Source organism: Halichoerus grypus, chromosome X (assembly GCF_964656455.1).
Source record: "Halichoerus grypus chromosome X, mHalGry1.hap1.1, whole genome shotgun sequence".
Taxonomy (NCBI): domain Eukaryota; kingdom Metazoa; phylum Chordata; class Mammalia; order Carnivora; family Phocidae; genus Halichoerus; species Halichoerus grypus.
In genome coordinates this window covers 70,460,213-70,483,635 of record NC_135727.1, presented here as the reverse complement: position 1 = coordinate 70,483,635, position 23,423 = coordinate 70,460,213, and the positions used below count along the sequence as shown (strand labels likewise).

At 54.3% G+C, this 23,423-nt stretch overlaps 1 protein-coding gene across 5 annotated transcripts; it reads right to left on the bottom strand.

Annotated features, from left to right (window-relative positions):
• Positions 1–6,735: 6,735 nt before the first annotated feature.
• ZMYM3 (zinc finger MYM-type containing 3) lies at positions 6,736–22,825 on the bottom strand. 5 transcript variants are annotated; one of them, XM_036119634.2, is made up of 25 exons: positions 22,776–22,825; positions 20,684–21,369; positions 19,643–19,686; positions 19,254–19,326; positions 18,504–18,798; positions 18,070–18,247; positions 17,498–17,716; positions 17,053–17,203; positions 16,656–16,771; positions 16,400–16,486; positions 16,134–16,284; positions 14,984–15,156; positions 14,696–14,861; positions 13,731–13,828; positions 13,485–13,647; positions 13,119–13,231; positions 12,795–12,969; positions 12,464–12,610; positions 11,892–11,995; positions 11,412–11,580; positions 10,921–11,072; positions 10,395–10,509; positions 9,255–9,509; positions 8,324–8,441; positions 6,736–8,199 (listed from the first exon to the last, which is right to left on the bottom strand). In XM_036119634.2, exons 2-25 carry the CDS (start codon positions 21,348–21,350, stop codon positions 8,007–8,009), a joined length of 4,122 nt encoding a protein of 1,373 aa, XP_035975527.1. In that variant the 5' UTR covers positions 21,351–21,369; positions 22,776–22,825; the 3' UTR covers positions 6,736–8,006. The 5 variants fall into 5 exon arrangements, with proteins under 5 accessions (XP_035975527.1, XP_035975517.1, XP_035975534.1 ...); XM_036119624.2 differs by lacking the exon at positions 22,776–22,825 and adding an exon at positions 22,640–22,738; XM_036119641.2 differs by lacking the exon at positions 22,776–22,825 and adding an exon at positions 22,126–22,558 and having other exon boundaries at positions 13,119–13,228.
• Between the last annotated feature and the right edge of the window lie 598 nt (positions 22,826–23,423).

Genomic DNA, 23,423 nt, shown 5'->3' with positions numbered 1-23,423 from the left:
TGACTCCCCCCAAACTTAACTACTAATAGCCTACCAGAAACTGGAGGTCTTACCCATAACATAGTGGATTAACACATTTTGTATGTTATATATATTATATACAGCATTCTTTTTTTAAAAAAATATTTTATTTATTTATTTGACAGAGAGAGAGACAGCGAGAGAGGGAACACAAGCAGGGGGAGTAGGAGAAGGAGACGCAGGCTTCCCGCGGAGCAAGGAACCCGATGCGGGGCTCGATCCCAGGACCCTGGGATCATGACCTGAGCCGAAGGCAGATGCTTAACGACTGGGCCACCCAGGCACCCCTATATACTTCATTCTTATAATAAAGTAAGCTAGGGAAAAGAGAATGTTGTTAAGAAAATCGTAAGGAAGAGAAAATACATTACAGTACTGTGCTGTATTTATTGAAAAAATCAACATAGAGATGGACCCATGTATGTAGTTCAAACCCATATTGTTCAAGGGTCAACTGTATTCACTGAATCTCTCAGATATTGAGCTAACCTCTGTCTCACCAAAGTAACATGCTTTGTTTTTTTTTTACTTTTACATTCAACTTCATTATTTTTCCCCCCGGGATTTTGTTCATATGTGTGTGTGTGTGTGTGTGTGTGTGTGTGTGCATGTATTTATTGAAGTATAATTAACATACTGTGTTATATCAGTTTCAGATGTACAATATAGTGATTCAGCAATTCTATACATTTCTCAATGCTCATCAAGATAAATGTACTCTTGGGATACCTGGGTGGCTCAGTTGGTTAAGCATCTGCCTTTGGCTCAGGTCATGATCCCAGGGTCCTGGGATCGAGTCCTGCGTAGGGGTCCCTGTTCAGTGGGGAGTATGCTTATCCCTCTTCTCCTCCCCCTCTCTGTGCGCATGCTCTTTCTCTCTTTCTCTCTCTCAAATAAATAAATGAATAAATAAATAAAATCTTTTTTAAAAAAGATAAATGTACTCTTAACCCCCTTTATCTGTTTCTCCACCTGCCCCCCCGCCACGCACCTTCCCTCTGGCAACCATCAGTTTGTTCTGTATATTTAAGAGTCTATTTTTCGGTTTGTTTCTTTGGTCTTTGTTCATTTGTTTTCTTTCTTAAATTCTATGTGCATGTGAAATATCTGTCTTTCTCTGACTGACTTATATCACTTAACATTATAGCTTCTAGCTCTGTCCGTGCTGTTGCAAATGCAAGATCTCAGTCTTTTTTATGGCTGAATAATATTCCTGTGTGTGTGTGTGTGTGTGTGTGTGTGTGTGTGACATCTTCTTTATCCATTCATCTTTTGATGGACACTTGGTTTGCTTCCATATCTTGGCTATTGTAAATAATGCTTCAGTAAACAAAGGGATGCATATATCTTTTTGAAATAATATATCCAATAAGGGCTTAATAATCAAAATATATAAAGAACTTATAAAATTCAATATCAGGAAGACCCCAAATAATCTGAGTAAAAATGGGTAGGGGACCCAAATGGACATCTTTCCAAAGAAGACATACAGATGGCCAACAGACACATGAAAAGATACTCAACATCACTAATCCTCAGGGACATGCAAATCAAAACCACGATGAGATATCACCTTACACCTGTCAGAACGGGCAAAATTTAAAACACAAGAAATAATGCATCTTGGGTGAGGATGTGGAGAAAAGGGAACCTTCACGCACTGTTGGTGGGAATAGAAATTGGTGCAGCCACGGTGGAAAACACTATGGAGGTTCCTCAAAAAATAAAAAAACAAAATAAAACCAGAATTACCATATGATCCAGTAATTCCACTACTGGCTTTTTACCCAAAGAAAGCAATAACATGCTTTCTTGACTGGCTAGTTGTCAATGGCCGTGTGCGTTTGCTTCAGTAAGGAAATCTGTATGTTTTCATACACATGTCACACTACGCATGACCATATTTACATATATGTGGGAGGATGGCTGTGAGGGGAGTGTCTCAATTCTTAATGTGGCTTTAATGAAAAGGATGTGTCTCATTCATAGTCTGAAACTTTAAACTTTATTACCAGACTTAGAAGTAATATAAGTAGGGGCACCTGACTGGCTCAGGCGGTAGAGCATGTGACTCTTGATCTCGGGGTTATGAGTTCAAGCCCCACGTTGGGCATGGAGCCTACTTAAAGAAAGAAAGAAAGAAAGAAAGAAAGAAAGAAAGAAAGAAAGAAAGAAAGAAAGAAAGAAAGAAAGAAAGAAAGAAAGGATACAGGGAGGGAGGGAAGGAAGGAAGGAAGGAAGGAAGGAAAGAAGGAAAAGAAAGCAAGCAAGCAAATCAGGGACGCCTGGGTGGCTCAGTCGGTTAAGCATCTGCCTTCGGCTCAGGTCATGATCCCGGGATCCTGGGATCGAGGCCCGCATCGGGCTCCCTGCTCTGTGGCAAGTCTGCTTCTCCCTCTGCCTCTGTGATCTCTCTCACTTTTGCTCTCTCTCAAATAAATGAATAAATAAAAATCTTTTAAAAAATAGAATAAAAATTTAAAAAGGGGGCGCCTGGCTGGCTTAGTCGGTAGAATATGTGACTCTTGATCTCTAGGTTGTGACTTCGAACCCCACGTTGGATGTAGGGACTGCTTAAAACAAAAAAACAAAAAAAACAAAAAAACCCTACCCTCCCAACCGTTAAATCAAGATCAACTTTTGAAACTGCCACCGTTTCTCTGCCTTAACCTTAGGGATTTCAAAGGCATACTTTGTTTTCCAGCGGTGTCCTCCTGGCCCTTTCCGTCTCCCCTCCAGCTTCCCTTCAAGAGACAAAGCCTTTCATTCTACAGTTAGTCTGAAAATGCAGATTCCCTGGAGAATTCATGCCAACTAAAAATCATTCACGTGAAAATAAAATCAGCCAACAAACAAGGTCTTGGAAATTCCGTGTCCCAAATCTTTCTCAAGCCCCTCTCCCCCTCAGCATTCCCATTGTGCTCCCGCCTTCCTTCAGGCCTTGCAATGATCTCCTAACTGATCATTTGGACAATAAAAGCTAACATTTATTGGGGTGCCTGGGGGCTCAGTGGGTTAAGCGTCTGCCTTCGGCTCAGGTCATGATCCCAGGGTCCTGGGATCGAGCCCCACATCGGGCTCCCTGCTCTGCGGACCCTGCTTCTCCCTCTCCCTCTGCTGCTCTTAGCCATTTCTGTAACTGGGCCCCCCAGGCTTCCTCAGACCCAGTCCTCCTCCACCTCATCCAGAAATGCGAGGGTCCCCTTAAAGCATGAATCTTGCCAATTCTGTGTGAAAATCCGTTAACGCCTTTCCACCACTTTGAGGATACAATACGACTGGTCTGCTTTGCCAGGACAGAGGAGTTTTCCAGCATGCTGGCTTTTCATTGCTAAAACTGGGAAAGTCCTGGGAGCGCCTGGCTGGCTGTCGGTAGAGCCTGCGAGTCTGGATCTCAGGGTCTTGAGTTCGAGCCCCACATCAGGCTTAGAGATTACTTCTAAAAAAAATTACAAAAGAAAACTGGGAAAGTCCCAGGCAAAGTAAGATGGTTGGTCACCCTAGCAGGGCGTGGCATGGCATTCAATGCCTTTTACACCCTGATCCCCATTTTCCCAGCAACACCTACCCCAACTTCTCACCCTTTTTACTGTGCCCTCTATCTTTTCTGTGGCCCAACCACCCATCCCTAAAGACACTGTGTGTTCTCGTATACCTCCATGCCTTTTTAAAAAAGATTTATTTATTTATTTTGAGAGAGAGCGAGCGCGCGCCCGTGCACGAGTGCAGGGGGGAGGAGCAGAGGGAGAGAGAGAGAAAGTCTGGAGCAGACTCTGAGCTGAGCGTGGAGCCCGATGTGGGGCTCAATCTCATGAGCCTTGAGATCATGACCTGAGCCGAAACCAAGAATCTGACACTTAACAGACTATGCCACCCAGGCGCCCCAATACCTCCACGCCTTTTGTGCACGCTGATCCCTACACCTCCACTCTGCCTGACAAAGTAAGCTCACTCTTCACGGAAACCCAGCTCCCAGGTCACCTCTGTGGGTTTTCTTGATTTCCTGGGAGAGAAGGAGCAACAGTTACATTGTAACCCTGGTTATTTTCTTGACACATGAAACTTCTCCAGGGTCACCACTAGGCTAAGCCAATTGAGGCAACTAGAGTGCAAAGTTTAAGGAGGTGCTCACTCTCAGGGTTTTGCAAATGCCTATCCTGTACTTGCATGACCCTGACAGTGAGGGCCCCCTTGTATTTTGCTCCCTCGATACGTTCATTGCCTCACCCTAGTCCCAGCACTGGTCCTCCCTCCCTATCTGACTAGGGACTTCTCAAGAGCAGACCCCGCCTTTTTACTCAGCTTTGTAACCCTAACAACTGGCACAAGGCTAGGCACAGAGTAGAAATCTAGTTGAACTAATGACATCAGACTCTTCTCTGTTCCAGGAGGGAAAGGAAGGAAGAGAGCCAGACGGCTTTAGGCCCTGGTGAAGATGGGAGAAGGGAAATTTAGTAGACCTCATGTTGGCCTGGGAATGAGGACAGCTTTGCGTCAGGTGGTTCTACCTGTGGCATCTGGCAGACTGGGGCTCCTTCTATTTCTCTGGTCTTTCCCTCTCTGTTCCTTTCACGGGGTAATTGGAGATACTCTCCAAGGTACCATTTTTTTGTTTTGTCCTCTTCTCTCTTCATTCAGTTTCTCCCTTAGTGATCTTGTCCAATCCCAGAGCTTCAGCTAGCTAGCTCTTTGCAGATGACTTCTAAATTGACATCTCATGCATGACGCTAAGTAAAAGAGGTCAGAGAGAAAGACAAATATTGCACGAGAGTAAAATGGTGGTTTCCAGGGGCTGGCGGTGGGGGGAAACAAGGAGGCATGGTCAAAGCCTCTAAAATTCCCAGTTATAGGATGAATAAGTTCTGGGGATCTAATGTACAGCATGGTGACTCTAGTTAACAACATTATATTATACACTTGGAAGTTGCTAAGAGAGTAGATCTTAAATGTTCTCGCCCTCAAAAAAGAGATGGTAATTTGCGACGGGCTGGAGGTGTTAGCTAAACTACGGTGGTGATCATTTTGCGATATGTAAGTGTATCAAATCAGCATAGCCATAGCCTTTAAACCTATAGTGTTATGGGGCGCCTGGGTGGCTCAGTCATTAAGTGTCAGCCTTCGGCTCAGGTCATGATCCCGGGGTCCTGGGATCGAGCCCCACATCGGGCTCCCTGCTCAGCGGGAAGCCTGCTTCTCCCTCTCCCACTCCCCCCTGCTTGTGTTCCCTCTCTCGCTGCCTCTCTCTCTGTCAAATAAATAAAATTCTTTAAAAAAACCCCTATACTGTTATATGTCAAGTGTACCTCGATAAAGCCCCCAAAATAAAAAATAACACCTCATCTCTCTTCTAAGCCTCAGACCCACATTTCCAACTGTCTAGTATGTATGGTAGTATCTAGCATCCATACAGCTCTTTTTCTTTTTGGGGGGAGGGTGGGGAATGGGCAGAGGGAGAGGGAGAGAGAACAGGAAACAGGCTCCATGCCCAGCGTGGAGCCCAATGCGGGGCTCAATCCTAAGCCCCCGAGATCGTGATCTGAGCCGAAATCAAGTGGGATGCTTAACCGACTAAGCCACCCAGGCACCCTGATACTGCTCTTTCGTGCCCATTTTCCCATGTGGTCTTTGCAACGGGTCTGAGAAAGTCGGGGCAGAATATGAATGCATTTTTAAGGTGAGACTCTAAAAGGTTTGAGTGGCAGAGCTGTGAGTAGAAAGTCAAGTTTGGGTGTTCTTTCCGCCCTGTTGCACAACCAGGACAGAGGTCTTTCAGGAGACTCTCGAACCCAACCAACATGACCAAAACCTCAACTTGTTACCAATCCCGTCCTACTCCTACTCTCCGGCAAAAAAAAAAAAAAAAAAAAACAACCAAAAAAACCAAAAAAACCCAAGAACCACCACTCTCCAATCGGCAAGGCTAGAAACCTGGGATTCATGCTCACTTCCTCCCTCTCTCCCAGATCCTACAGATGTTAACTTCAAAATATCTGAATCCATCCTCCCTCTTCCTTCTTTATCCCTGTGGCCCCCATCAAGTCCCACAGAATCTATCAGCCCCAGTTCTTACCTGCCCCCGCCCCCCATCCTTTATACTGTTGGGGGGGGTCTCCTCCCTAAAGCAACAGATTGCATCCTGTCATTCCCTGGCTGGAAAACCTCAGCCTCGCACTTCCCTTCCCTGTGGCTTTGATTGGGTCGGGGGCCCCCAACCCCTCCCAGTTAGTGAGGCCCAGGTCAAATGCCACCGCCCTCGGTGAACTCAGCACACACACCTCCCCATAAACTGGAAATGAGTTCCTTATTCCTCTGCTCTCCCATAGTACTGGATATATTTATTTCATTCTGCCTGTCTTAAGACTGTGCACCGGTCTGTCTCCCCTTGTAGCCTGGGAGCCTGCTGGGGATAGGATCCCGGTCTAATTAATCTTTGTCTTCTCTGAAGCATGTAATCTGAGGTCCTTAACATAGTAGGTCCTTAACGGATAGCTGTCGAATTGATTTTTTCCCCCTTAAGTATTTGGAAACCTGTTACAAAGAGGACCGTATTCCTAGTGGATTCCTTCACTGAGGTGGGTAAAGATGATTTTTAGCTTGGGGCGGGACACCCCACTTCTTTACCCCTTGAGAGCTTTACCCCTTGAGAGCCCAACATCAGTCCTCTATATCCCTCACTGCTCCAAACACCCTCTCCTTCCCCCAGAGAAGGCAAAAGACAATTTTAATTCTTTATTTGAAACAAACAATTCCAGAGACAGAAGGTTAGTCGTGACAACAGCTTCTCACTACAACACAAGGGTGGGCATGGCTCACTGAAGGGACAGGCCAGGCGCCTCAGAACAATATATACAATTTAAACAGTGGCTAAACTGGTGACAGTTATAAAAACACAAAAAGGAGGCTGGGGAACAGCAAAGCCAACAGGGAAAGAACTGGGTAACCCCCTTTGCTGGACACTAATAGTTTTCTGGAACTACAAAGGCAAGATGGGGAAGAGAGATGTCGGCAGCGGGGGCGGGACCCCTGCCCACAGCTCCTCACCTATCCTTTGACCACAGAGCCCATCCTGCACGACCCAGGGCCCCCACAGGCTTGGCCTGGCTCTTATGATGGGGGGAGAACAAGAATGGGGAACCCAGCCCCAGTTCAAGTCAGAAGGTAGTTTTTTGCCTTGGGAAATTCTGTCCATTGAACTAAAGGGAGGCAGTTACAGAAGGGGGCTAAGCATGTTGACACCATGGCTCATGCCAACCTAAGATGGCAGAGAGAAACAAACACGTAAACCAAGGGGACAGGAGTCAGCTCCCCATACTTAGAGTCATTCTCTGCCTTTGAGGGAAAGAAAGCGTTTGGGAGTTTTTAAACGTGCAGCACCAGGGGTCGGTGCTTGCAGGGATGGGGAGGGGGAATACAGTGGCGAGGGGGTTCCAACCACCCGTTATCTCATGGGAGGGGAGGAGCATCTAAGCTCCGTGTTGTAGGTAGATGGTCCCCTCATTACCTTCAGATCTTTCATATAAGACCCTTTAGCGTGGTACCGGGGAAGGGTAGAGAAGGGAGTGGGCGCAGGGCAGAGAAGGCAGCTGGGTTTTTTCCCTTGGCCGAACCTAGGAACAGGGAGCTTTACCTATGCGGGATGGGTCGGGAAACCCAAAGCCAACAGGATCACCAGAGCTATGAACACTCCATCCAGAGTCTGGCCCCAAGGGAAGGGGTTTACTCTGAAGCATAAAGAAAGTGGCCTCGCTGGGTTTTGCCCATCACTGGGAGCCCAGCCCCTGCGGACAGAGGACTGGGACCCTGGGGTCGTCAAGTGGTAATGGAAGAAGGTAAAAAGCCAGGGGTTCCTAGGGAAGGCAGGGGATGGAGGAGGGCAGTCAGGGCCCTTCAGAATGAGTAGCATTGGTTCCCGGGCCAGGTGCTCTGCAGGACGTGGCCCCAGGCCAGATATTGGTGTGAGAGATGGACACAGACAGCACACGGGCTCAGTCCAGGTCTTCCTCCCCAGGACGACCCAGCTCCTCGTAAATCTCACGCACGGCCAGAATGCGATTGAGCATACTCTCCAACATGCTACGGTCCATGGGGATGACAGAATACCAGAGAGGGGACTCTGCGATGCAGGACCGCTCAGGTTGCAGGTAGAAGACATCGTTGCGAGTCCGGAGGCTTTCGGGACTGTGACGGTGGGGAGCGGGGTGGGGTGGGTGGAAGGGGGGGGAAGGACAGAGATCAGTACCAGGGCGAAGTAGACCCCTGGGGTCTCCATGCTAATGTCATTCCTGCAAACCCTCTAACTCACCATTTGGAGAGATAGAACTCATAGAACTTGACTGGGCAGCGGAGGGGATTCATGCGGTTCTCACGCTGCTCTAAGATAGGGGCTTCGTCTTCTCTCTTCCGTTTCCCGGGCCCCGTGTCTGCGGAGGACGCAAATGACCCCGAGTCATTAAAAAGCACAGTGGGGATGAACCACCTCCAAGAGCACGGTCCAGGGCACAGAAGGCCTCGGGACACCAAATACAGTCTCATAGAGAAATAAAGGCAGAAGAAGAGTCGGTCAGTCTCCCCACACCAAGCAAACGTCCTGTTGGTGGGGGGGGGGGGGGCGTCACTCTGCAGGCCTCCCTAGTTCTCACCGCCAAAGCCTCTCTTTATAATCTCCCCCAAATTGATTTCCTAAAGAAGTAATCTCAGAAATGATGCACACATGCTCACAGAACAGGCCCGACTCTGCAAGGCTGGGCTGGCCTTCCGGGACAGAGAAACAGCCATGGTCCCGGCTCTGGGGACAGGAGTCCAGGGGGAGGCTCGGGTCCAGAGCAGCGACCTCGAGAACTGCACTCAGATGGGACGGGACTCCAGGGCCAGAGTGGAAGGTGTGGCTTCTGTCACACCCAATAGCAAAGAGCCAGGGAAAGCCTCTCAGCCACGCCGTCAACTCTCCCCCACAGCCAAACACACCCAACGGGCTTCCTACCTGTCCGCCCCCACCTAAGAAAAGGATATTGCCTTGAAATGAGCAAAGTCAGACACAGGCAGCCCAGTGACCTCCTATGGATGCAAGAGCCACTGCCCAGCAGATCGCGGGGCTGGCTGTTGGCACCTGCTCTGCCAACACGGGAATGGAAGGGCAGGGAAGCAGAGGAGAGGAGGCCAAGCCGGCGGTGATGGCGGGGCGCCGAAGGGGCGAGCAGAGGGGGGGAAAGATAAAGGAGGGGGCAGCCTCGTACCTCGCCCTTTTCTCTGGCGGACTGGGGCATAGTAGCGGATGCTCACCACCTTGGTGGTGCCCCGAGGGGTGGTACACTTGCGGGACTGCCGCACCACGTTGGTGAAGGAGAGCTGCATGTGCTCCTCGGCTGTCTGTAGCCCAAAAAACTTAGTGTTGAAGAACATGAGGGTGTTGAGGAGGACGAAGGGCGAGTAGACCCCCAGCTGCTTACACTCCCAGAGGTGCTCTTCCTCCACCCGAGAGAACACCGTATCTGCACCGGTCAAGGGAGAGAGGCCAGTCAGAGGGGATCGACCCCCCACACCCGACCGCCTCTGACCCCAGATGTCCCGCTCACAGGCATTTCCCACACCGTCCCCGTTCAGGGAAGTGGCCACTACAGATCAAACCCTGATACTCTGCTAGAGTAGATGGTGGAATTGAGTTGGTTTTTTTGTTTTTTTTTTTTTTTTAAGTAGGCTGCACGCCCAGCGTGGAGCCCAATGCGGGGCTTGAACTCACGACCCTGAGATGAGACCTGAGCTGAGATTAAGAGTCAGACACTAGGGGGTGGGGGTGCGCTTGGGTGGCTCAGCCGGTTAGGCATCGGGTCATGATCCCAGGGTCCTGGGATCGAGCCCCGCAGTGGGCTCCCTGCTCAGCGGGGAGTCTGCTTCTCTCTCTCTCTCTGCCCCTCCCCCATCCTCTTCCCCTCCCTCTCTCTCTCTCTCTCTATTAAGTAAATAAAATCTTTAAAAAAAGAGTCAGACACCTAACCGACTGAGCCACCCAGGCGCCCTGAACTGTATTTTTTTTATGGTTTCCACCTGCATTTGGAGCGTCTCTCGCCACCCTCAAGTTACAGGCAGGCAGATGTAAACCTTGGGGAGTCCCACAATGTCTTCTTTTCTTTCCACTCTTACCAACTAAACCCACGCCACCCTTCTCAGACCCAGAGACAGCTCGTCAGACCTAAGTCAGGTTCAAGGACGGGGGGCCCTGGCTCTTCTAGCTCTGAACTCTGAGGCCCCCAGGTCCATAACTCTTGCCCTCTGAGCCTTTGTGAAGAGTGGCAGACCAAAGAGCCCAGGACTCTTGGAACGGCGTATTTAAAGACTGGAGGAAAGGACAGAGGGATTGCTAAGTCCCTGTCCCTTACTGTTGGGGAGGAGCGTGGGCTGCCAGGTACTCAGAGACTTGTTGAGTTCTTGAACGAAAGTCAGATAGTAAAGGTCCGTGAAGATGTTCACCATTCGGTTATTTTCTAGCAAGTACTGAAGAAAGAAAACCAAACGCACATTAAAAAGCTAGACTCTAGGTTCTAGAGGAAAGACACGATGCTGAAGGCCCCAGGCATGGCGACCTTGGTAATGAGAAGGCAGTGGGAAACAGCTGCTGGGTTATGTGACCCAGGGTGCTCTTCCCCAGCGATGCCCACCACTCTGAGGTCTCGTCACATAATGCACGGCCGACCTCTCCCAGTGGGAACTTACCATCCCCCAACCACTCAAGGAACCCAGCTCCACCCATCCTTCCCTTCCTAGAACGGGTCTGAGGATCACTGAGGAGACCTGCTCAGGGTAGGAGACAGGGTGAGGAACAGGGAATGGGACGGGACCATTTCTGGTGGGACCCTGCCTGCTCTGTCAAGGGTGACGGCAAGTGAGGCAGCGTGCAAGGGGTACCTGTTGGATGCCAAGACACAGGTAGTAGATACTGTCGGGTTCGTATCGTTCCCCGTTGGGTCGAGTGATTTCTCTCACAAACTGGGCCAGGCCATAGTTGAGTTCGGCAGCCGAGCAGGCCAGGATATCCTCTTTGATGCGCATCGGTTTGGCTGCAGGGATATGCAGTAGAGGTGGATGGGATTAAGAATGCTCCACATGGAGAATTTCATTTCAGTCCATCGTTAATCCCTCCATCCCTCAGTCGCATCCAGCTCCAGAACAAACCCACCCATTGCAAAAAAAAAAAAAAAAAAAAAGCCCTCAGCCATGAAACCTAGGCAGCCCTTCCCCATCTTCACAGGACACCCTTCGGTGATCACAGCCTTATCACTCCTAGACACCCTCACGTCCTCAGCTGAATCACAGCCCTGGCCCTCTTCCTCCTCCTCTCCCTCTCCCCACTCTCTTCCCCATAGGGTACCTTCCTCCCCGCCCCGCCCCCAACTTACGGCCAAAACGCAGCTCATCCCCCTTGCTCGTTTCTCCATTGGCATATTTTGACTGCACCCAGCACTTCCAAGCATTGACACCATACGAATAGTTAAGCCCAGTACAGCTAGGCTGGCTGCTCATGGAGTCCCGGGAACAGCTCTCGGAAAGCACCAGCCGCTTCTGACCCTGGAGGGGGAGAGAAAGGAGAGACGTGGCTGGGGCAAGGCCAGGGGCACCACGGAAGCTAGTTGGGATAGTGTTGACCACCACGGAACAAGGGGACTGACATCAGAACACGGCAAGCTTCCAGAGCACAGAGCCCCAGAAACAGCCCTGATGACCAGGGACAGAGAAATTTGGCTGTTTCTTGGTACTCCCAATGGTAGAGAAAAGAGGGCAGGGAAGTCACACTAAGGCTGCTGGCTTGGCTACGAGACCCTCCCCCGAGTTCTTTGGGCCCCCTCCCTCTGCTGTGGATTCAACACCCCAGCCCTCACCTTCCTCATGGTGCGGGGAAGGTCTTGTTCAGCAGACACGTCCTCGGGCCCTACCAGGCCGCAATCAAAGAGGAAGTCTACACTGGGGTTAATGTCCAAAGGATCTGTTAAGAGTGGAAAGGAAGAAGAAATCAAGGTTTTAAGATCTCAACCCGGTAGTGCTCCCACCCTTCCCCTCCTATTTGCCCACTTGCCCGGAGATGAGCCTCCCACAAAGCTTCACCGTACACAACAGGAACCAGCAAAGCTATACCAGGAACACACTCAGAGGCACACAGACACCAAAACTTACAACGATGCAAATGTTCATAACACTACGGAACTGTGTACTTAAATGTGGGTAAGATGGTAAGTCTCAGGTCATGCGTTTTGCCACGATTGGAAAAAACAAGCAAGACACAACTGTAAAATAGCGTGCTTGTCCCAGTATCTCTGGGACTGGTCCCTGCGTGAGCCTTCTGTCATAGGGTCACAAGGAGCACTGGTTAGGTCATGCTCACGTCACGAGGGTCACTCCTCCCGATGGCACAGAGGTTCCTGTACTCCCCGGAAACGCTCCACATCCTACTCACTCTTGGGGAAGTCGGCCTCCAAATCTTGCCCGGGCTCATCCAGGACATTGGCCATCTTGACGGCCATGGCCAGGACGTCATCTCTTGCTGGCCCGAACAGGTCACAGTCTTCCAGAAGCCCCTCTGCACTCTGGTTGCTCACAAGATCTGGGAGGCAGAGAAGGGGGCTTGGTCACTGCAGCTCCTGCCTAGCGCCCTCACGGGCCCTCACGGGCCGGCCCCAACTACTCCCCAGTCCTGCTGAGGCACCAAGATCACCACGCTCCGCCCCCTGAGGCCGAGACAGACGGGTTGCACCCTGTGTCCCTCAACACCGCTGTCCGTGGCATACCACAAAGGTCAGATGAGGCCTTGTCTAACTCCTCAGCCTCTGCAATCATTTCTGCCATAGCCAGGATGTCGGCCTCCAAGGGGTTGGAAGGGATCTTCACCTTCAGCTCCTCAATGGTCTCCACAATCTTGTCTGTGCTCTCCAAGGTGGTGGGCAGGAACATGGGCACAGGCACCTGGAGGCACAAATCCCAGCTAGACACCAAGAAGCGCAGCAGCGAGGAAGAGGGACGGCTGGTGGAGGGAGGCGGGGGGGGGAGGGGGCGGGGGGTCTCAGTCCTGAGAGGGTAGAGGAGGCTGCAGCAGGAAGGGCTGGGAAACTCACCGGGATGGGCATGGAGAAAGGCACCGGAACTTTCTGGCAGTACAGATGCATAGGCACTGGCACAAAGATGGGCACTGGGATGGGCAGCACGATCACCTGTGGCTTCCATTCTTCTGCCAACAAGAAAGGGGTCTTCTCAGAGCCCCCGCTAGATTGGTCACATCCTGCCCGGGGCCGGGGCCGCTCGCTCGTCACCACCGAAGGCTCTAACGCACGCTCGGTGTCACAAACCTGCCCTTGCACCAAAGGCTGAGAGACAACTCTACGGTTCCAGAACCACCAGATGCATGATACCTCAGCCGCCTAAAAAACCCCCTGGTCCGGCTCCCAAGCACAGGGCTGGGATGTCTAGGTACCCTGGCTCACCTGTTTGGCTCCCTTTGGACTTCATCTCCACCTTACAGGAGACCCCCCGATTCTGCATCAGTGGTTTACACATGGCAGCTTTGTTTTTGCGGGGTGTTGCTGGGGGCGGTGGGGGTGGAGGAGGGGTGGAAGCAGTGGGAGCCGATCGGGTCTTTGCAGGGATCTGCAGAGACAAAGGAACGTTAGTGCCGCCAACTTACCAGACCCCCTTCTGAGGCCATCCACCCCCTCGGCTTCGGCCCTGACCTTGCCCAGATTCCCATTTTCCTCTGGGGTCTTCGCTGTATTGCTGTTCTCCACTTTGGTTTGAGACGGTGTCTGGGGCTTTGACTCAGGAGACTGACCTAGAGATCAAAACAAGTGAATGCTCTCATCTGAGGAACCTGCTCTTCTGTTTTCCTCGTCCCTGTCCCGGGAGAGCTCCGTTAAGAGGTGCGCTAAATGCAAATGGGATATCTAGACTATCCCCTCCTCGCCACCCCAGATCTAGTCTTCTCTAGGCCCCAGTGACAGGGGCCAAAAAGATTCTTTGCTCCCGGCTGCCAAGAAGATCAAAACTTCTTGGGGAACCCACACTTTGAGACCTTCCATGCAGATGGCCCTCAGAAGCCTGGGACCCCTGAAGCAGTGGGGGGACTAAGGTAACATTCTAGAAACAATAGTCTTCAGTCTCACTAAAGTTAGGGTTTATGCTGACACTTCCTTCTCTCAGAAAACTAAACACAGGGGCACCTGGGTGGCTCAGTCAGTTAAGCATCTGCTTTAGCTCGGGTCGTGGTCTCAGGGTCCTGGGATCGAGTCCCACATCGGGCTCCCTGCTCAGTGGGGCATCTGCTTCTCCCTCTCCCTTTGTCCCTCACCTCTGCTCGTGTGCGCTCTCTCTCAATCAAATTAATTAATTAATTAATTAAAAAAGAAAAGAACGCTAACCACAGCCCCCACAGGCCCCATCCCACCTGGGCATGTGCCTATTCCCTAAAAACATGTCCTCGATACAGACGCAGGAGACTCAAACTCTGAGAACCTTTAAACAAGGCTCCCCCTAGTACCTGCATGGTCCAGAGGCTGCAAGGGAACACAGCGCCAGGAGCTCTGGCCGAGGATGAGGTGAAGGCCAGAGCGGGAGAAGAGAGGGGCTGGGCCCAGGGTGAGAAGAGTCTGGGCCGGTTCTAACGGAATAGCCCCCCCCGAGCGCCCGGCCCGGGACTCACTGTTCAGGAGGCTCTCAGGCCCACTCTGGGTATCCAGGTTGGGTTGGTTCTGCTGGCTATAAAAGCGCAGTAGACACTGCTGGTTGCAGAAATGGCGGATCTGCCCGCGCCAGTGGATGGTCTCCAGCAGCTTCCCCTGGCGCTTACAGGCGTGGCACCGGGCAGCCTGAGGGTGTCGACAGGATGGTCAGCCCCGCCTCCCTAAAAATGGGAGAAGCCCTCTGTGCTGCCCCCCCTCCCTGGAGACCGCCCCTCCCCTCCCCCTCTCGGATGCGCTGCGCCCCTCACCTTGCAGTACCACAGCAGGTACTTGCTCTTGCAGTCCTCGCTGCAGAAGTCCCAGGTGCTTCCGTCCAGCTGCTCGGTGACCCCACGCTGGCAGGTCTGGGAGCAGTACGTACAAGTGATACAGCACAACCCCAGCTTCTTGGTGAAGTCCTGTTTGTACAGCAGCACACATCCTGCGGACAGGGCAAGAGGGAAGAGTCCAGGGACACAGACATGGCCACGGGGGGCGGCGAGAGCCGACCTTTCCAAGGGGGTCCGAGTAAAAGCCCCAACAGCCTCTGGGCCCTGAAGCCTTGGGATGCACGGATGCACAGATGGACGGATGCACGGATGCACGGATGGACAGATGCACGGATGCACGGGTGCACGGATGGACAGATGCACGGATGCATGGATGCACGGGCACACGGATGCACGGATGGACAGATGCACGGATGCACGGATGCACGGGTGCACGGATGCACAGATGGACAGGTGCACGGGTGCACGGATGGACAGATGCACGGATGGACAGATGCACGGGTGCACGGATGCACGGATTGACAGGTGCACGGGTGCACGGATGGACAGATGCACGGATGGACAGATGCACGGGTGCACAGATGCACGGATGGACACGTGCATGGATGCACGGGTGCACGGGTGCACGGATGCACGGGTGCACGGATGCACAGATGGACAGATGCACAGGTGCACGGATGGACAGATGCACGGATGGACAGATGCACGGGTGCACAGATGCACGGATGGACACGTGCATGGATGCATGGGTGCACGGGTGCACGGATGCACGGATGGACAGATGCATGGGTGCACGGGTGCACGGATGCATGGATGGACGGATGCATGGATGCACGGATGGACAGATGCACGGGTGCACGGATGCACGGATGCACGGGTGCACGGATACACGGATGGACAGATGCACGGGTGCACGGATGCACAGGTGCACGGATGGACAGATGCACAGATGGACAGATGCACGGATGCACGGGTGCACGGATGCACGGATGGACAGATGCACGGATGCACGGAGGGGAGGAGCCGGAGGCCCCCGGCCCACAGGCCCCACTGTGAGCCCTCCTCCCTTCCCTGCCAGCCCCTCAGGCTGCAAGGTACAGGGCCTCCTGCCCCTTCGCCGCCTCCTTACCTTCGCTGCAGAAGCTCTTCTCCACCCCACTGAATCGAAGTTTCTCATGCAGGAGCTTTTCCTGCCGGCAGTGCTCGCACTGGGACACCACCCCGCGAAGCCGCTTGAAGTCCTCACAGCAGTCCCGGCAGCAGAACTGGAACACCTGGTCCTGAGATGAGGGCACAGGGCGGGCGAGGACAGAGCTGTGACATCCGGCCGTGGCCGGAGCCAAGCCAAGTGGCCGGGGTCCTGTGACAGGGCGGCGGGGGGGGGGGGGGTCTTACCTGCCAGTCCAAGACCTCAGGCTTGCCACTGAAGAGGCTGTGGCAGTAGTGACAGCTCAGGTGAATGCCCCCCTCAGGGCTTGTGCGCTGAAGGGAAGGAAGACAAGTAAGGGAGGTGCGTGGCGGCGGCAGTGGTGGGGGGCGGGGGAGTAGGGCTCGTTCTTGGCTCGGGGGCCCGGGCCTACCTACCCCAACTCTCGTACCCTCTCTCTGTCACCACACCCTTCTTTAATCCCTGGTCCAGGGTTTGGAGTACCTGGAACTTGGTCCAGCAGCTGGGGCTGCAGAATTGGTAGACTGTGCGATCAACCTTGTTGTAGTAACAGGGGTCAGAGAGGCTGCGGCGGCAGAAGCTGCAGGGTCGGGGAGGGCCTGGGGCACAGAGAGAAAGGGAGAGAGAGAGAAAGAGACCGAGAGAGACCGAGAGAGAGACCAAGAGAGAGAGAGACCGAGAGAGAAAGAGAGAGAGAGAGAGAGAGAGAGAGCACAGAGAAGGTGTAAGGCAGTGCAGAGACGGAACAGGAAACCCACGGGAAGATGGAAAGATGTAGCCGGGGCTGAGGTTGGGCGGCAGGGATTACTTTAGAAGAGGGAAGTACGGGAGGTAGAAGGAAGGCCAGCAGGGGTCTCAGAGAAGAGGGCTTTGCACCTACCAGTGAGCCCTGCCTGCTTCACTTTGTAAGAGGTGGTACAGCACAGGGAACAGAACAAGCTGGTCTTGCCATTACGATCCACATGTGATAGCATCTCAAAGTTCTTACACAGGGTCTTGCACCAGACACAGGGGTACACACGTGTGTTTTTCTGTGAGGATGGGGAAGGAGAGGCTGAGGCTGGATTTGTCCCTTCACTTTTATTTGTTAAATTTTTTAAAACATGAAAGGTTTCAGGCATACAAAAAAAGTATAGATGATGATATAACAAAGACCTGTGTATCCGCCAGCCAGCTTCAAAAATAAAACATAACAGATACAATTGAAACCCCCTTTATTCGCTTTATTCCTCCCAACCCTCGACCCCGTCAGGCACCTTTATTCGTCACCCAGGAACCGCAACCCCCTTCCACAGCCCTCTAATGCACTACTCCCTCGGCCCCACCTTCTTGTACGCCCCCAAGCAGGTTGTGTTGCAGAACCGCTTTTGTTGGCCCTCGTGGAAGAGGAGCTCAGGGCCGGGGCTCCCGGTCTTGGTGTAGATGTAAGCCCCGCACTGGTCACAACAGTTGGTTTTCAGTCCCTTGTTGGCCCGGAATTTGGAGAAGCAGGAATCACTGCAGAGCCGGTGCACCACGCTGCCATTGCTGACCTCGTGCAGGACCTGCCGTGTACACACACGCACACCCTGAGCCAGGGCCTGGGCACCACCACCCACCCCGGAGCAAGGACAGCCCGCCCCGCCTCACCCTAGACCTTCACAGCGGACAGTGGGCCCAGGGACCCCCCAACCTGCACATCGGGCTGCCGACTTGATGGTGAGGTCCCGGGAGGCAAGGAAGGCCGGCTGCGTACATCCTGGAGAAGCTCTATCCTTGAATACACTCCCTCACGATGGCTGCCTCTCCTTCCCCACTCCCCTCTTCCACAGGGCCTGGCCCCTGCAGCCCCAGGAGCACAGGGGCAGCTCCGGGCTGGCCAGGCTCTGCAAATCTGGCCCCCATCGAGCTTCCTCACCTCTCCGGTCTTCTGGCATATGCTGCAGCGAGTGGCATCGGCAGGATCCCCGGACTGGGGGATTGGGCGCTGCTGCTGGGCCTCGTACAGGGAGAGACAGACGGACGTGCAGAACTCATGGAAGGAGCCTCCTGAACCAGTCTGGGCCACAACCGAGTCCTTGGTGTTCCAGATCTCCCTGGAGGGGGGTGGGGTGGGGGAACGGGTTTGGATATTCACTCAGCACTACCCTCTCCTTTCGCCAGCTCCCACCCCCTCTCCTCGGGGACCAGTGACCACGGGCCCCCGACTACTCTTATGCTCCTCGGGCCCCCTCCCTCACCTGCCTCACTCCCAGTTCCGCTCCGTTAGGTTCTTGCCAACATAGTCCCTGTCTCAGCCATTATTCCCGGCCTGCTCCCTGCCCTCCCCGCACCTGGGAAACCTTCACGTACTTCTTGCAGAAAGTACAGGTCTTTTTGCCCGAAGGCTTCTTAGAGAAAGTGGTGAGACAGGACGAAGAGCAGAAGAGCTGGGGCAGCCCCTTGCGCTGGTAGGCAGTCTGCCCCTTCTGCAGTGGCGTCCGGCAATGCGCACAGGTCATCTTGGCGCCAACCGCAGAGCGCCCGGCCCTTTGGGCCACGCTCGAGCGGAGGGACATGCGAGGGGACCGCCGGGGCCGGAATGGCACAAAGTCCTCATCATTGGGGTCATCTACCATGGCATCAGAATCCTCATCTGACACTGGAACTGAGGACGTGGGGAGAGGGGCAGTGAGCAGAGGCTACCGGACCGGACCTAGTCTCCAGCCATCCTCCGACCGCACAGGGAGCTCAGCAGATACTGGATCCCCCTGGGGGGAAGGGGGGATCCCCTTCCCCCTGGTTCCTGCCTTTCCACCCCCACCCCCAGTACACTGGTATCTTAAGCCACTGGTGTCACTCCCCCTTAGTCACTCCATAATCTCCTAGGGAGGGCGCGGGAGGGCTCCAAGTGGGAAGACTCAGGACAGGGATGGCACAGCTGAAACAGGAAACTCCATTCTCACTGCCGTTGTTTTCCATTTCCCCCACTGCCCCTGGTTCCCATGCCAACCCACAGCAGAGATAGGCACTTCACACTCTGCGGGGCGCAGCGCTGCGGGAGCCGGTTGATCCGTGGCCCGCCACATCCCACTCGGTCACACTTCCTCAAGTCCTACTCACTGCTCTCAGTGGAATCCACAACCTCAGGTTTGGGAGGCTCTACTCTTCTAACGCGCTCGCTTCTCTTCTGTACCTTGGAAACAGGGAGGGGAGGAAAGCTGACACCAGGGGCAGGCTAAAGGGCCTGCTGCACTAGTGTGGGGGGGGGGTACAGAGATGGGAGGGGGAAGGGAGAGTAGGGACCCTTGGCCCAGCCCTTAGGAGGAGGGAAAAAAGGGGGCTGGACTTTCTCCTTAAGAAGCAGGAGACACAAGAGCTCCCTCCCTCCTCCTAACTCTCCTCACACACACACCCTCCACAGAACAACATCTGGGAGGGAAAATGAAGGGTCTGTCCTTCCCAGAGCTATAGGGGGAACCAGACTCCTTCCAATCCCCTCCCCCCCTCACCCTCTCAGGCGGCTTCTCACTCGCCTTCCCAGTCAGGCCATCTCCTGCAAAGGAAGCAGAAAACAGCCTAAATCTTGAGCTTGCCCTCACCGCCCCCTCCCTGGCCCAACCTCTGCCTCCATTCCTGGGGAAGGGCTTACTCAAAACTGAAAGGGAAAACTCAAGTGCCTGTGGCTTCTTGGGGCCCCTTGCAGGGTTACCTCGAGCTCTGCACTAAGGGGGGCAGCTATGCTCCATTAAAAAAAAACCAAAAAAACAAAAACCCTAGCCTTCCCACCAGCCTTCTGTCCCAATCGTTTGGGAGTTAAGGAAACGCAGGTAACACACGCCTTTCATCAGAGGACTTAGAGTTCACTAACAAAACCAAACGCAACCACCCAAAGGTAGCAAGGGGAAAAGGAAGCATTAACATGTGCATAGGTTCCCCTGGACTCAGGTGGTTATATAAGCCCTAAGACCCTGGGCACAAGCTGGGAGAGGCAGAACAGGGGAGAAATGAGAGCCTCTCAAGCCCAGGCTGTCCCTCCCCTATCAGAGACACAATTCCAGGCCCTGCATTTCTACCATTCCCCCGAAATCACTATGCTGTTGGTGGCTCCAGGACCCAGGTATCATTCATCAAACCCAGAAACCCCACTCTCTTCTGGAACAAAATAGCTGGAAAGATCTTAGCACCAGGAAGCCCGGCGTCCTCTCCAAATTCTGAAGGAAGGACCCGGGCACCAACAGCCCACTGGGGTAAGAAAAAGGGAACCTCCCCCAACAAATCCACTCTTCCCAACCCACCCCCTGAAACCTCACCCCTATTCCTCTCCCACAGCCACTGAGCTGCCTCCCTACCCCTACTTTCCTTCATCTTCGCCACACCCCCCAACTCCTCCCTTCCAAACTCCCAACTCCTTCTCTATACATCTCCCTACTCTCATCTCTCCACCCCCCCTCCCCCTCCTCCTCCCCTGCGTCTTCCCCAAACACACAACCACCCCTCCTTACCCCTACCCTCTCACCATCCTGAACTCTCCAGCTGATTAGGCAACCTACCTGGCAAGGAAGGGTGTGCAGGAGGGCTAGGGCCCCCAGGTTTGGTCTGAGAACTGTTGATTCCATCCCCCAGAGTCTCTCCCACTGAAGGGCTGGGGGGACCATTTGGGCTCTGTGGCTGCCCTTGGGGAAGCTCCTCCTCCTGCCCAGGGGAGCCCCTTCTCCCTGTAGCTATGTTGGTGGTCTCCTCCTCTTCAATATGGGGGGACTGCAGTGTTATCGGCGAATCTGGAGCCAACGGCTCTAGTAGCCCCTCCGGTGAAGAGGGATTTGCCCCAGCCCCTGGCTCAGGTGGTACCACCTCAGGGGTCTGGCCCCCTGGTCCAGGCTCTAGGGTCTGATCTCCTGCATCCCATGCAAGGGTCCCCTCAGGACCATGGTCCACCTCTGGGGGGGAGGGGGCTTTATAGAGCAGCCCCCCCAGCCCCAGCAGCTCAGTGGCTCCATCCAGGACTCCACGGTCTTTTTCCAGGCCAGCAGGGGTATCAAGCAGGTCCAGGGCTCCTGAGGATGGAGAAGGGCCAGGGGGTGCCCATCCTCGAGTTGGGGCAGTCTGGGATTCCAGTAGGTCCTCTCCAAATTCCATGTCTACTGGAAGGTCTCCAGCCAGGGGCTTCTCTGGCAGGGTCAATGGGTCAAACGGACTGGGGAAATCACTGGGGTCCATGAGGATGACTGGATATGGGCTGTAGATTAGGGGTAGAAGAGGGGGCAGAAGAGGTGGTCTTCGCCAGAATTCCTTCTTATATAGGTTCTGGGACACACCCCATCATCCACTTGGATTTCTCTTGAACAGCCCCCACCACAACCGACAAGCCTTTCCACCGGCTTTGGTCCGAATGACCACTTCCCCCCCCCAATACAGCGCCCCCTGTGGGGAGAGGCGTTCCCCGCCCTGGCCCTGTGCCCACACTCGCCAGGCAGTCCGTCGTTCCACCCTCCCGCCTGCCCCCGCCACCCCACTGCAACTCCCAGTTCCCCTCCCCCCTTACCTTTCACTCCCCCCCAACTCGGGCTGGACGCCCCCTCAGAGTCTCCTAGGGCCGTTGCCACCAAGAGCCTTTCCCACCCCCGCGGTCTCAGTTCCTATCCCCTCCCCTATCTCCTGGAGCCCCCCAGCTCCCCAGTCTTTACCCACCCTGTCTGGCCCCACCCCCCCTCCCCGCGTTGCAAGGTCCTCCCTCAGCCCTTCCTTCGCCCCCACAAACTGCCCTTCCTAACCCCTCCCCCCAGTTACCTTTCAGGGTCGCCCACTTCCTCAGCCCCGTCCCCCCTTCCTATTGCTCCCCTAGTCCTCCTTCTCCTGTTGCCCACCCCCCACCTCAGGCATTTACAGGAAGACATTTTGGAGCTACGATCTCTCCTTAGACCCCCCCCCCCTCCTGGCTACTGCGAGATCCCGCCTGCAGGTTCGGTTCGGCTTGATCAGGCCCGACCCCTACCTGCGGCAGGGTTAGTGTAACGGCTACAAGCCTAGAACTGCAGACAGCGACGGCCCCGCGCTCCTTCTCCACCTCCCTCCCTAGCAGCCGGGACAGGGGTCGCGGCCCCTTTAAATGGCAGCGCCGCTCACAGCGCCCAGCGCTCTGCACCAGGCGGGCGGGCGGCGCCAGCAACCAACCCCATTGGCTGGCTCGTGGAGGGGGCTCGCGAGACAGCGCCGGCCCCCGGCGCGAGACTCCCAGCCCAGTGGCCGCCTGGAAATTGCGGAGTGGAGCGTAGTTGTTGGAGATGGAGCTTGAGCCCCCGCCCGGGGCCCCGTTAGTTGAGGAGGAAAAGATAGCCTCTGGAGCTTTGAAGCCCGCCCTCGGGAAAGGCGGCACCCCCTCTCCACGGAATGGCCGAGTACACCAACCCACAAAAAATAGATCTACGCACCTGCTTCTCTTACCTGGCTCAAGAGTCTTCTCCCCCTTCCCACCCACCCCCCCCCCGTCACACCCGTGCCCGCCCTACCTCCTGGAGCCCACTCTACCCGTGATCCCCTCCTCTCATTCAAATGGTTCCCGGTCCCCTCCCCCTCCCCGTGTCTCTCTTCGCTTCCCACTCGTGTTCAACCCCCCAGCGGCCGCCCCCCCTCAACAGTCCCTACCTACGCCATGCAGCAGGCGCCTGCCAAGATTACCCTCCCCCCAACCCCACCTCTCCGGGGCCCGCCCCCTGGGCGACTGTTGGGGTAATGAGTGACAGCGGAGGGGGTGGGGGAGGCAGGGACCCAGCCCTCACGTGCCCCTCCTTCCCTTGTCTGCAGCCCTGGGCTCCCCTAACCATTCTGAATGCCATAGTTGTGGGGTGTCTTAAGCTTGGTCTCCAGCCACCCAAGGCGGGTTAAATGGCTCTGGCTCAGTGACAACGCCTATGCAGTAACCGTTACTGCCTGATGACCCCAAAACCAGGCCCTGCAAAGACACTCCCCCACTCCCTCAACGGTCTTAGGGTAAGTTCTGGGATCTTCTCCCTGAGTCTTCCTGCAGGAGCTCCCTGCGTTATCTCTTCAGTAGTTTTCCTCACCGAGGCCGATAGCTCTGTTTCCTCCTTTCTCTCCCTGTCTCTCTCCCTCCCTCCCTCCCTCCCTCCCTTTTTCTGTCCTTGTCTCTTTCCTCCTTCTCTCTCTCTCTCTCTCTCTGCCGGTCTCTTTTTGTCTCAGTCTCTGTTTCTGTCTCTCGTATGCACGAGCACGCACGCGCGCACACACACGCCCCCCCAACCCCCCCCCCCACCCCAACCCCGCTCCCGGACG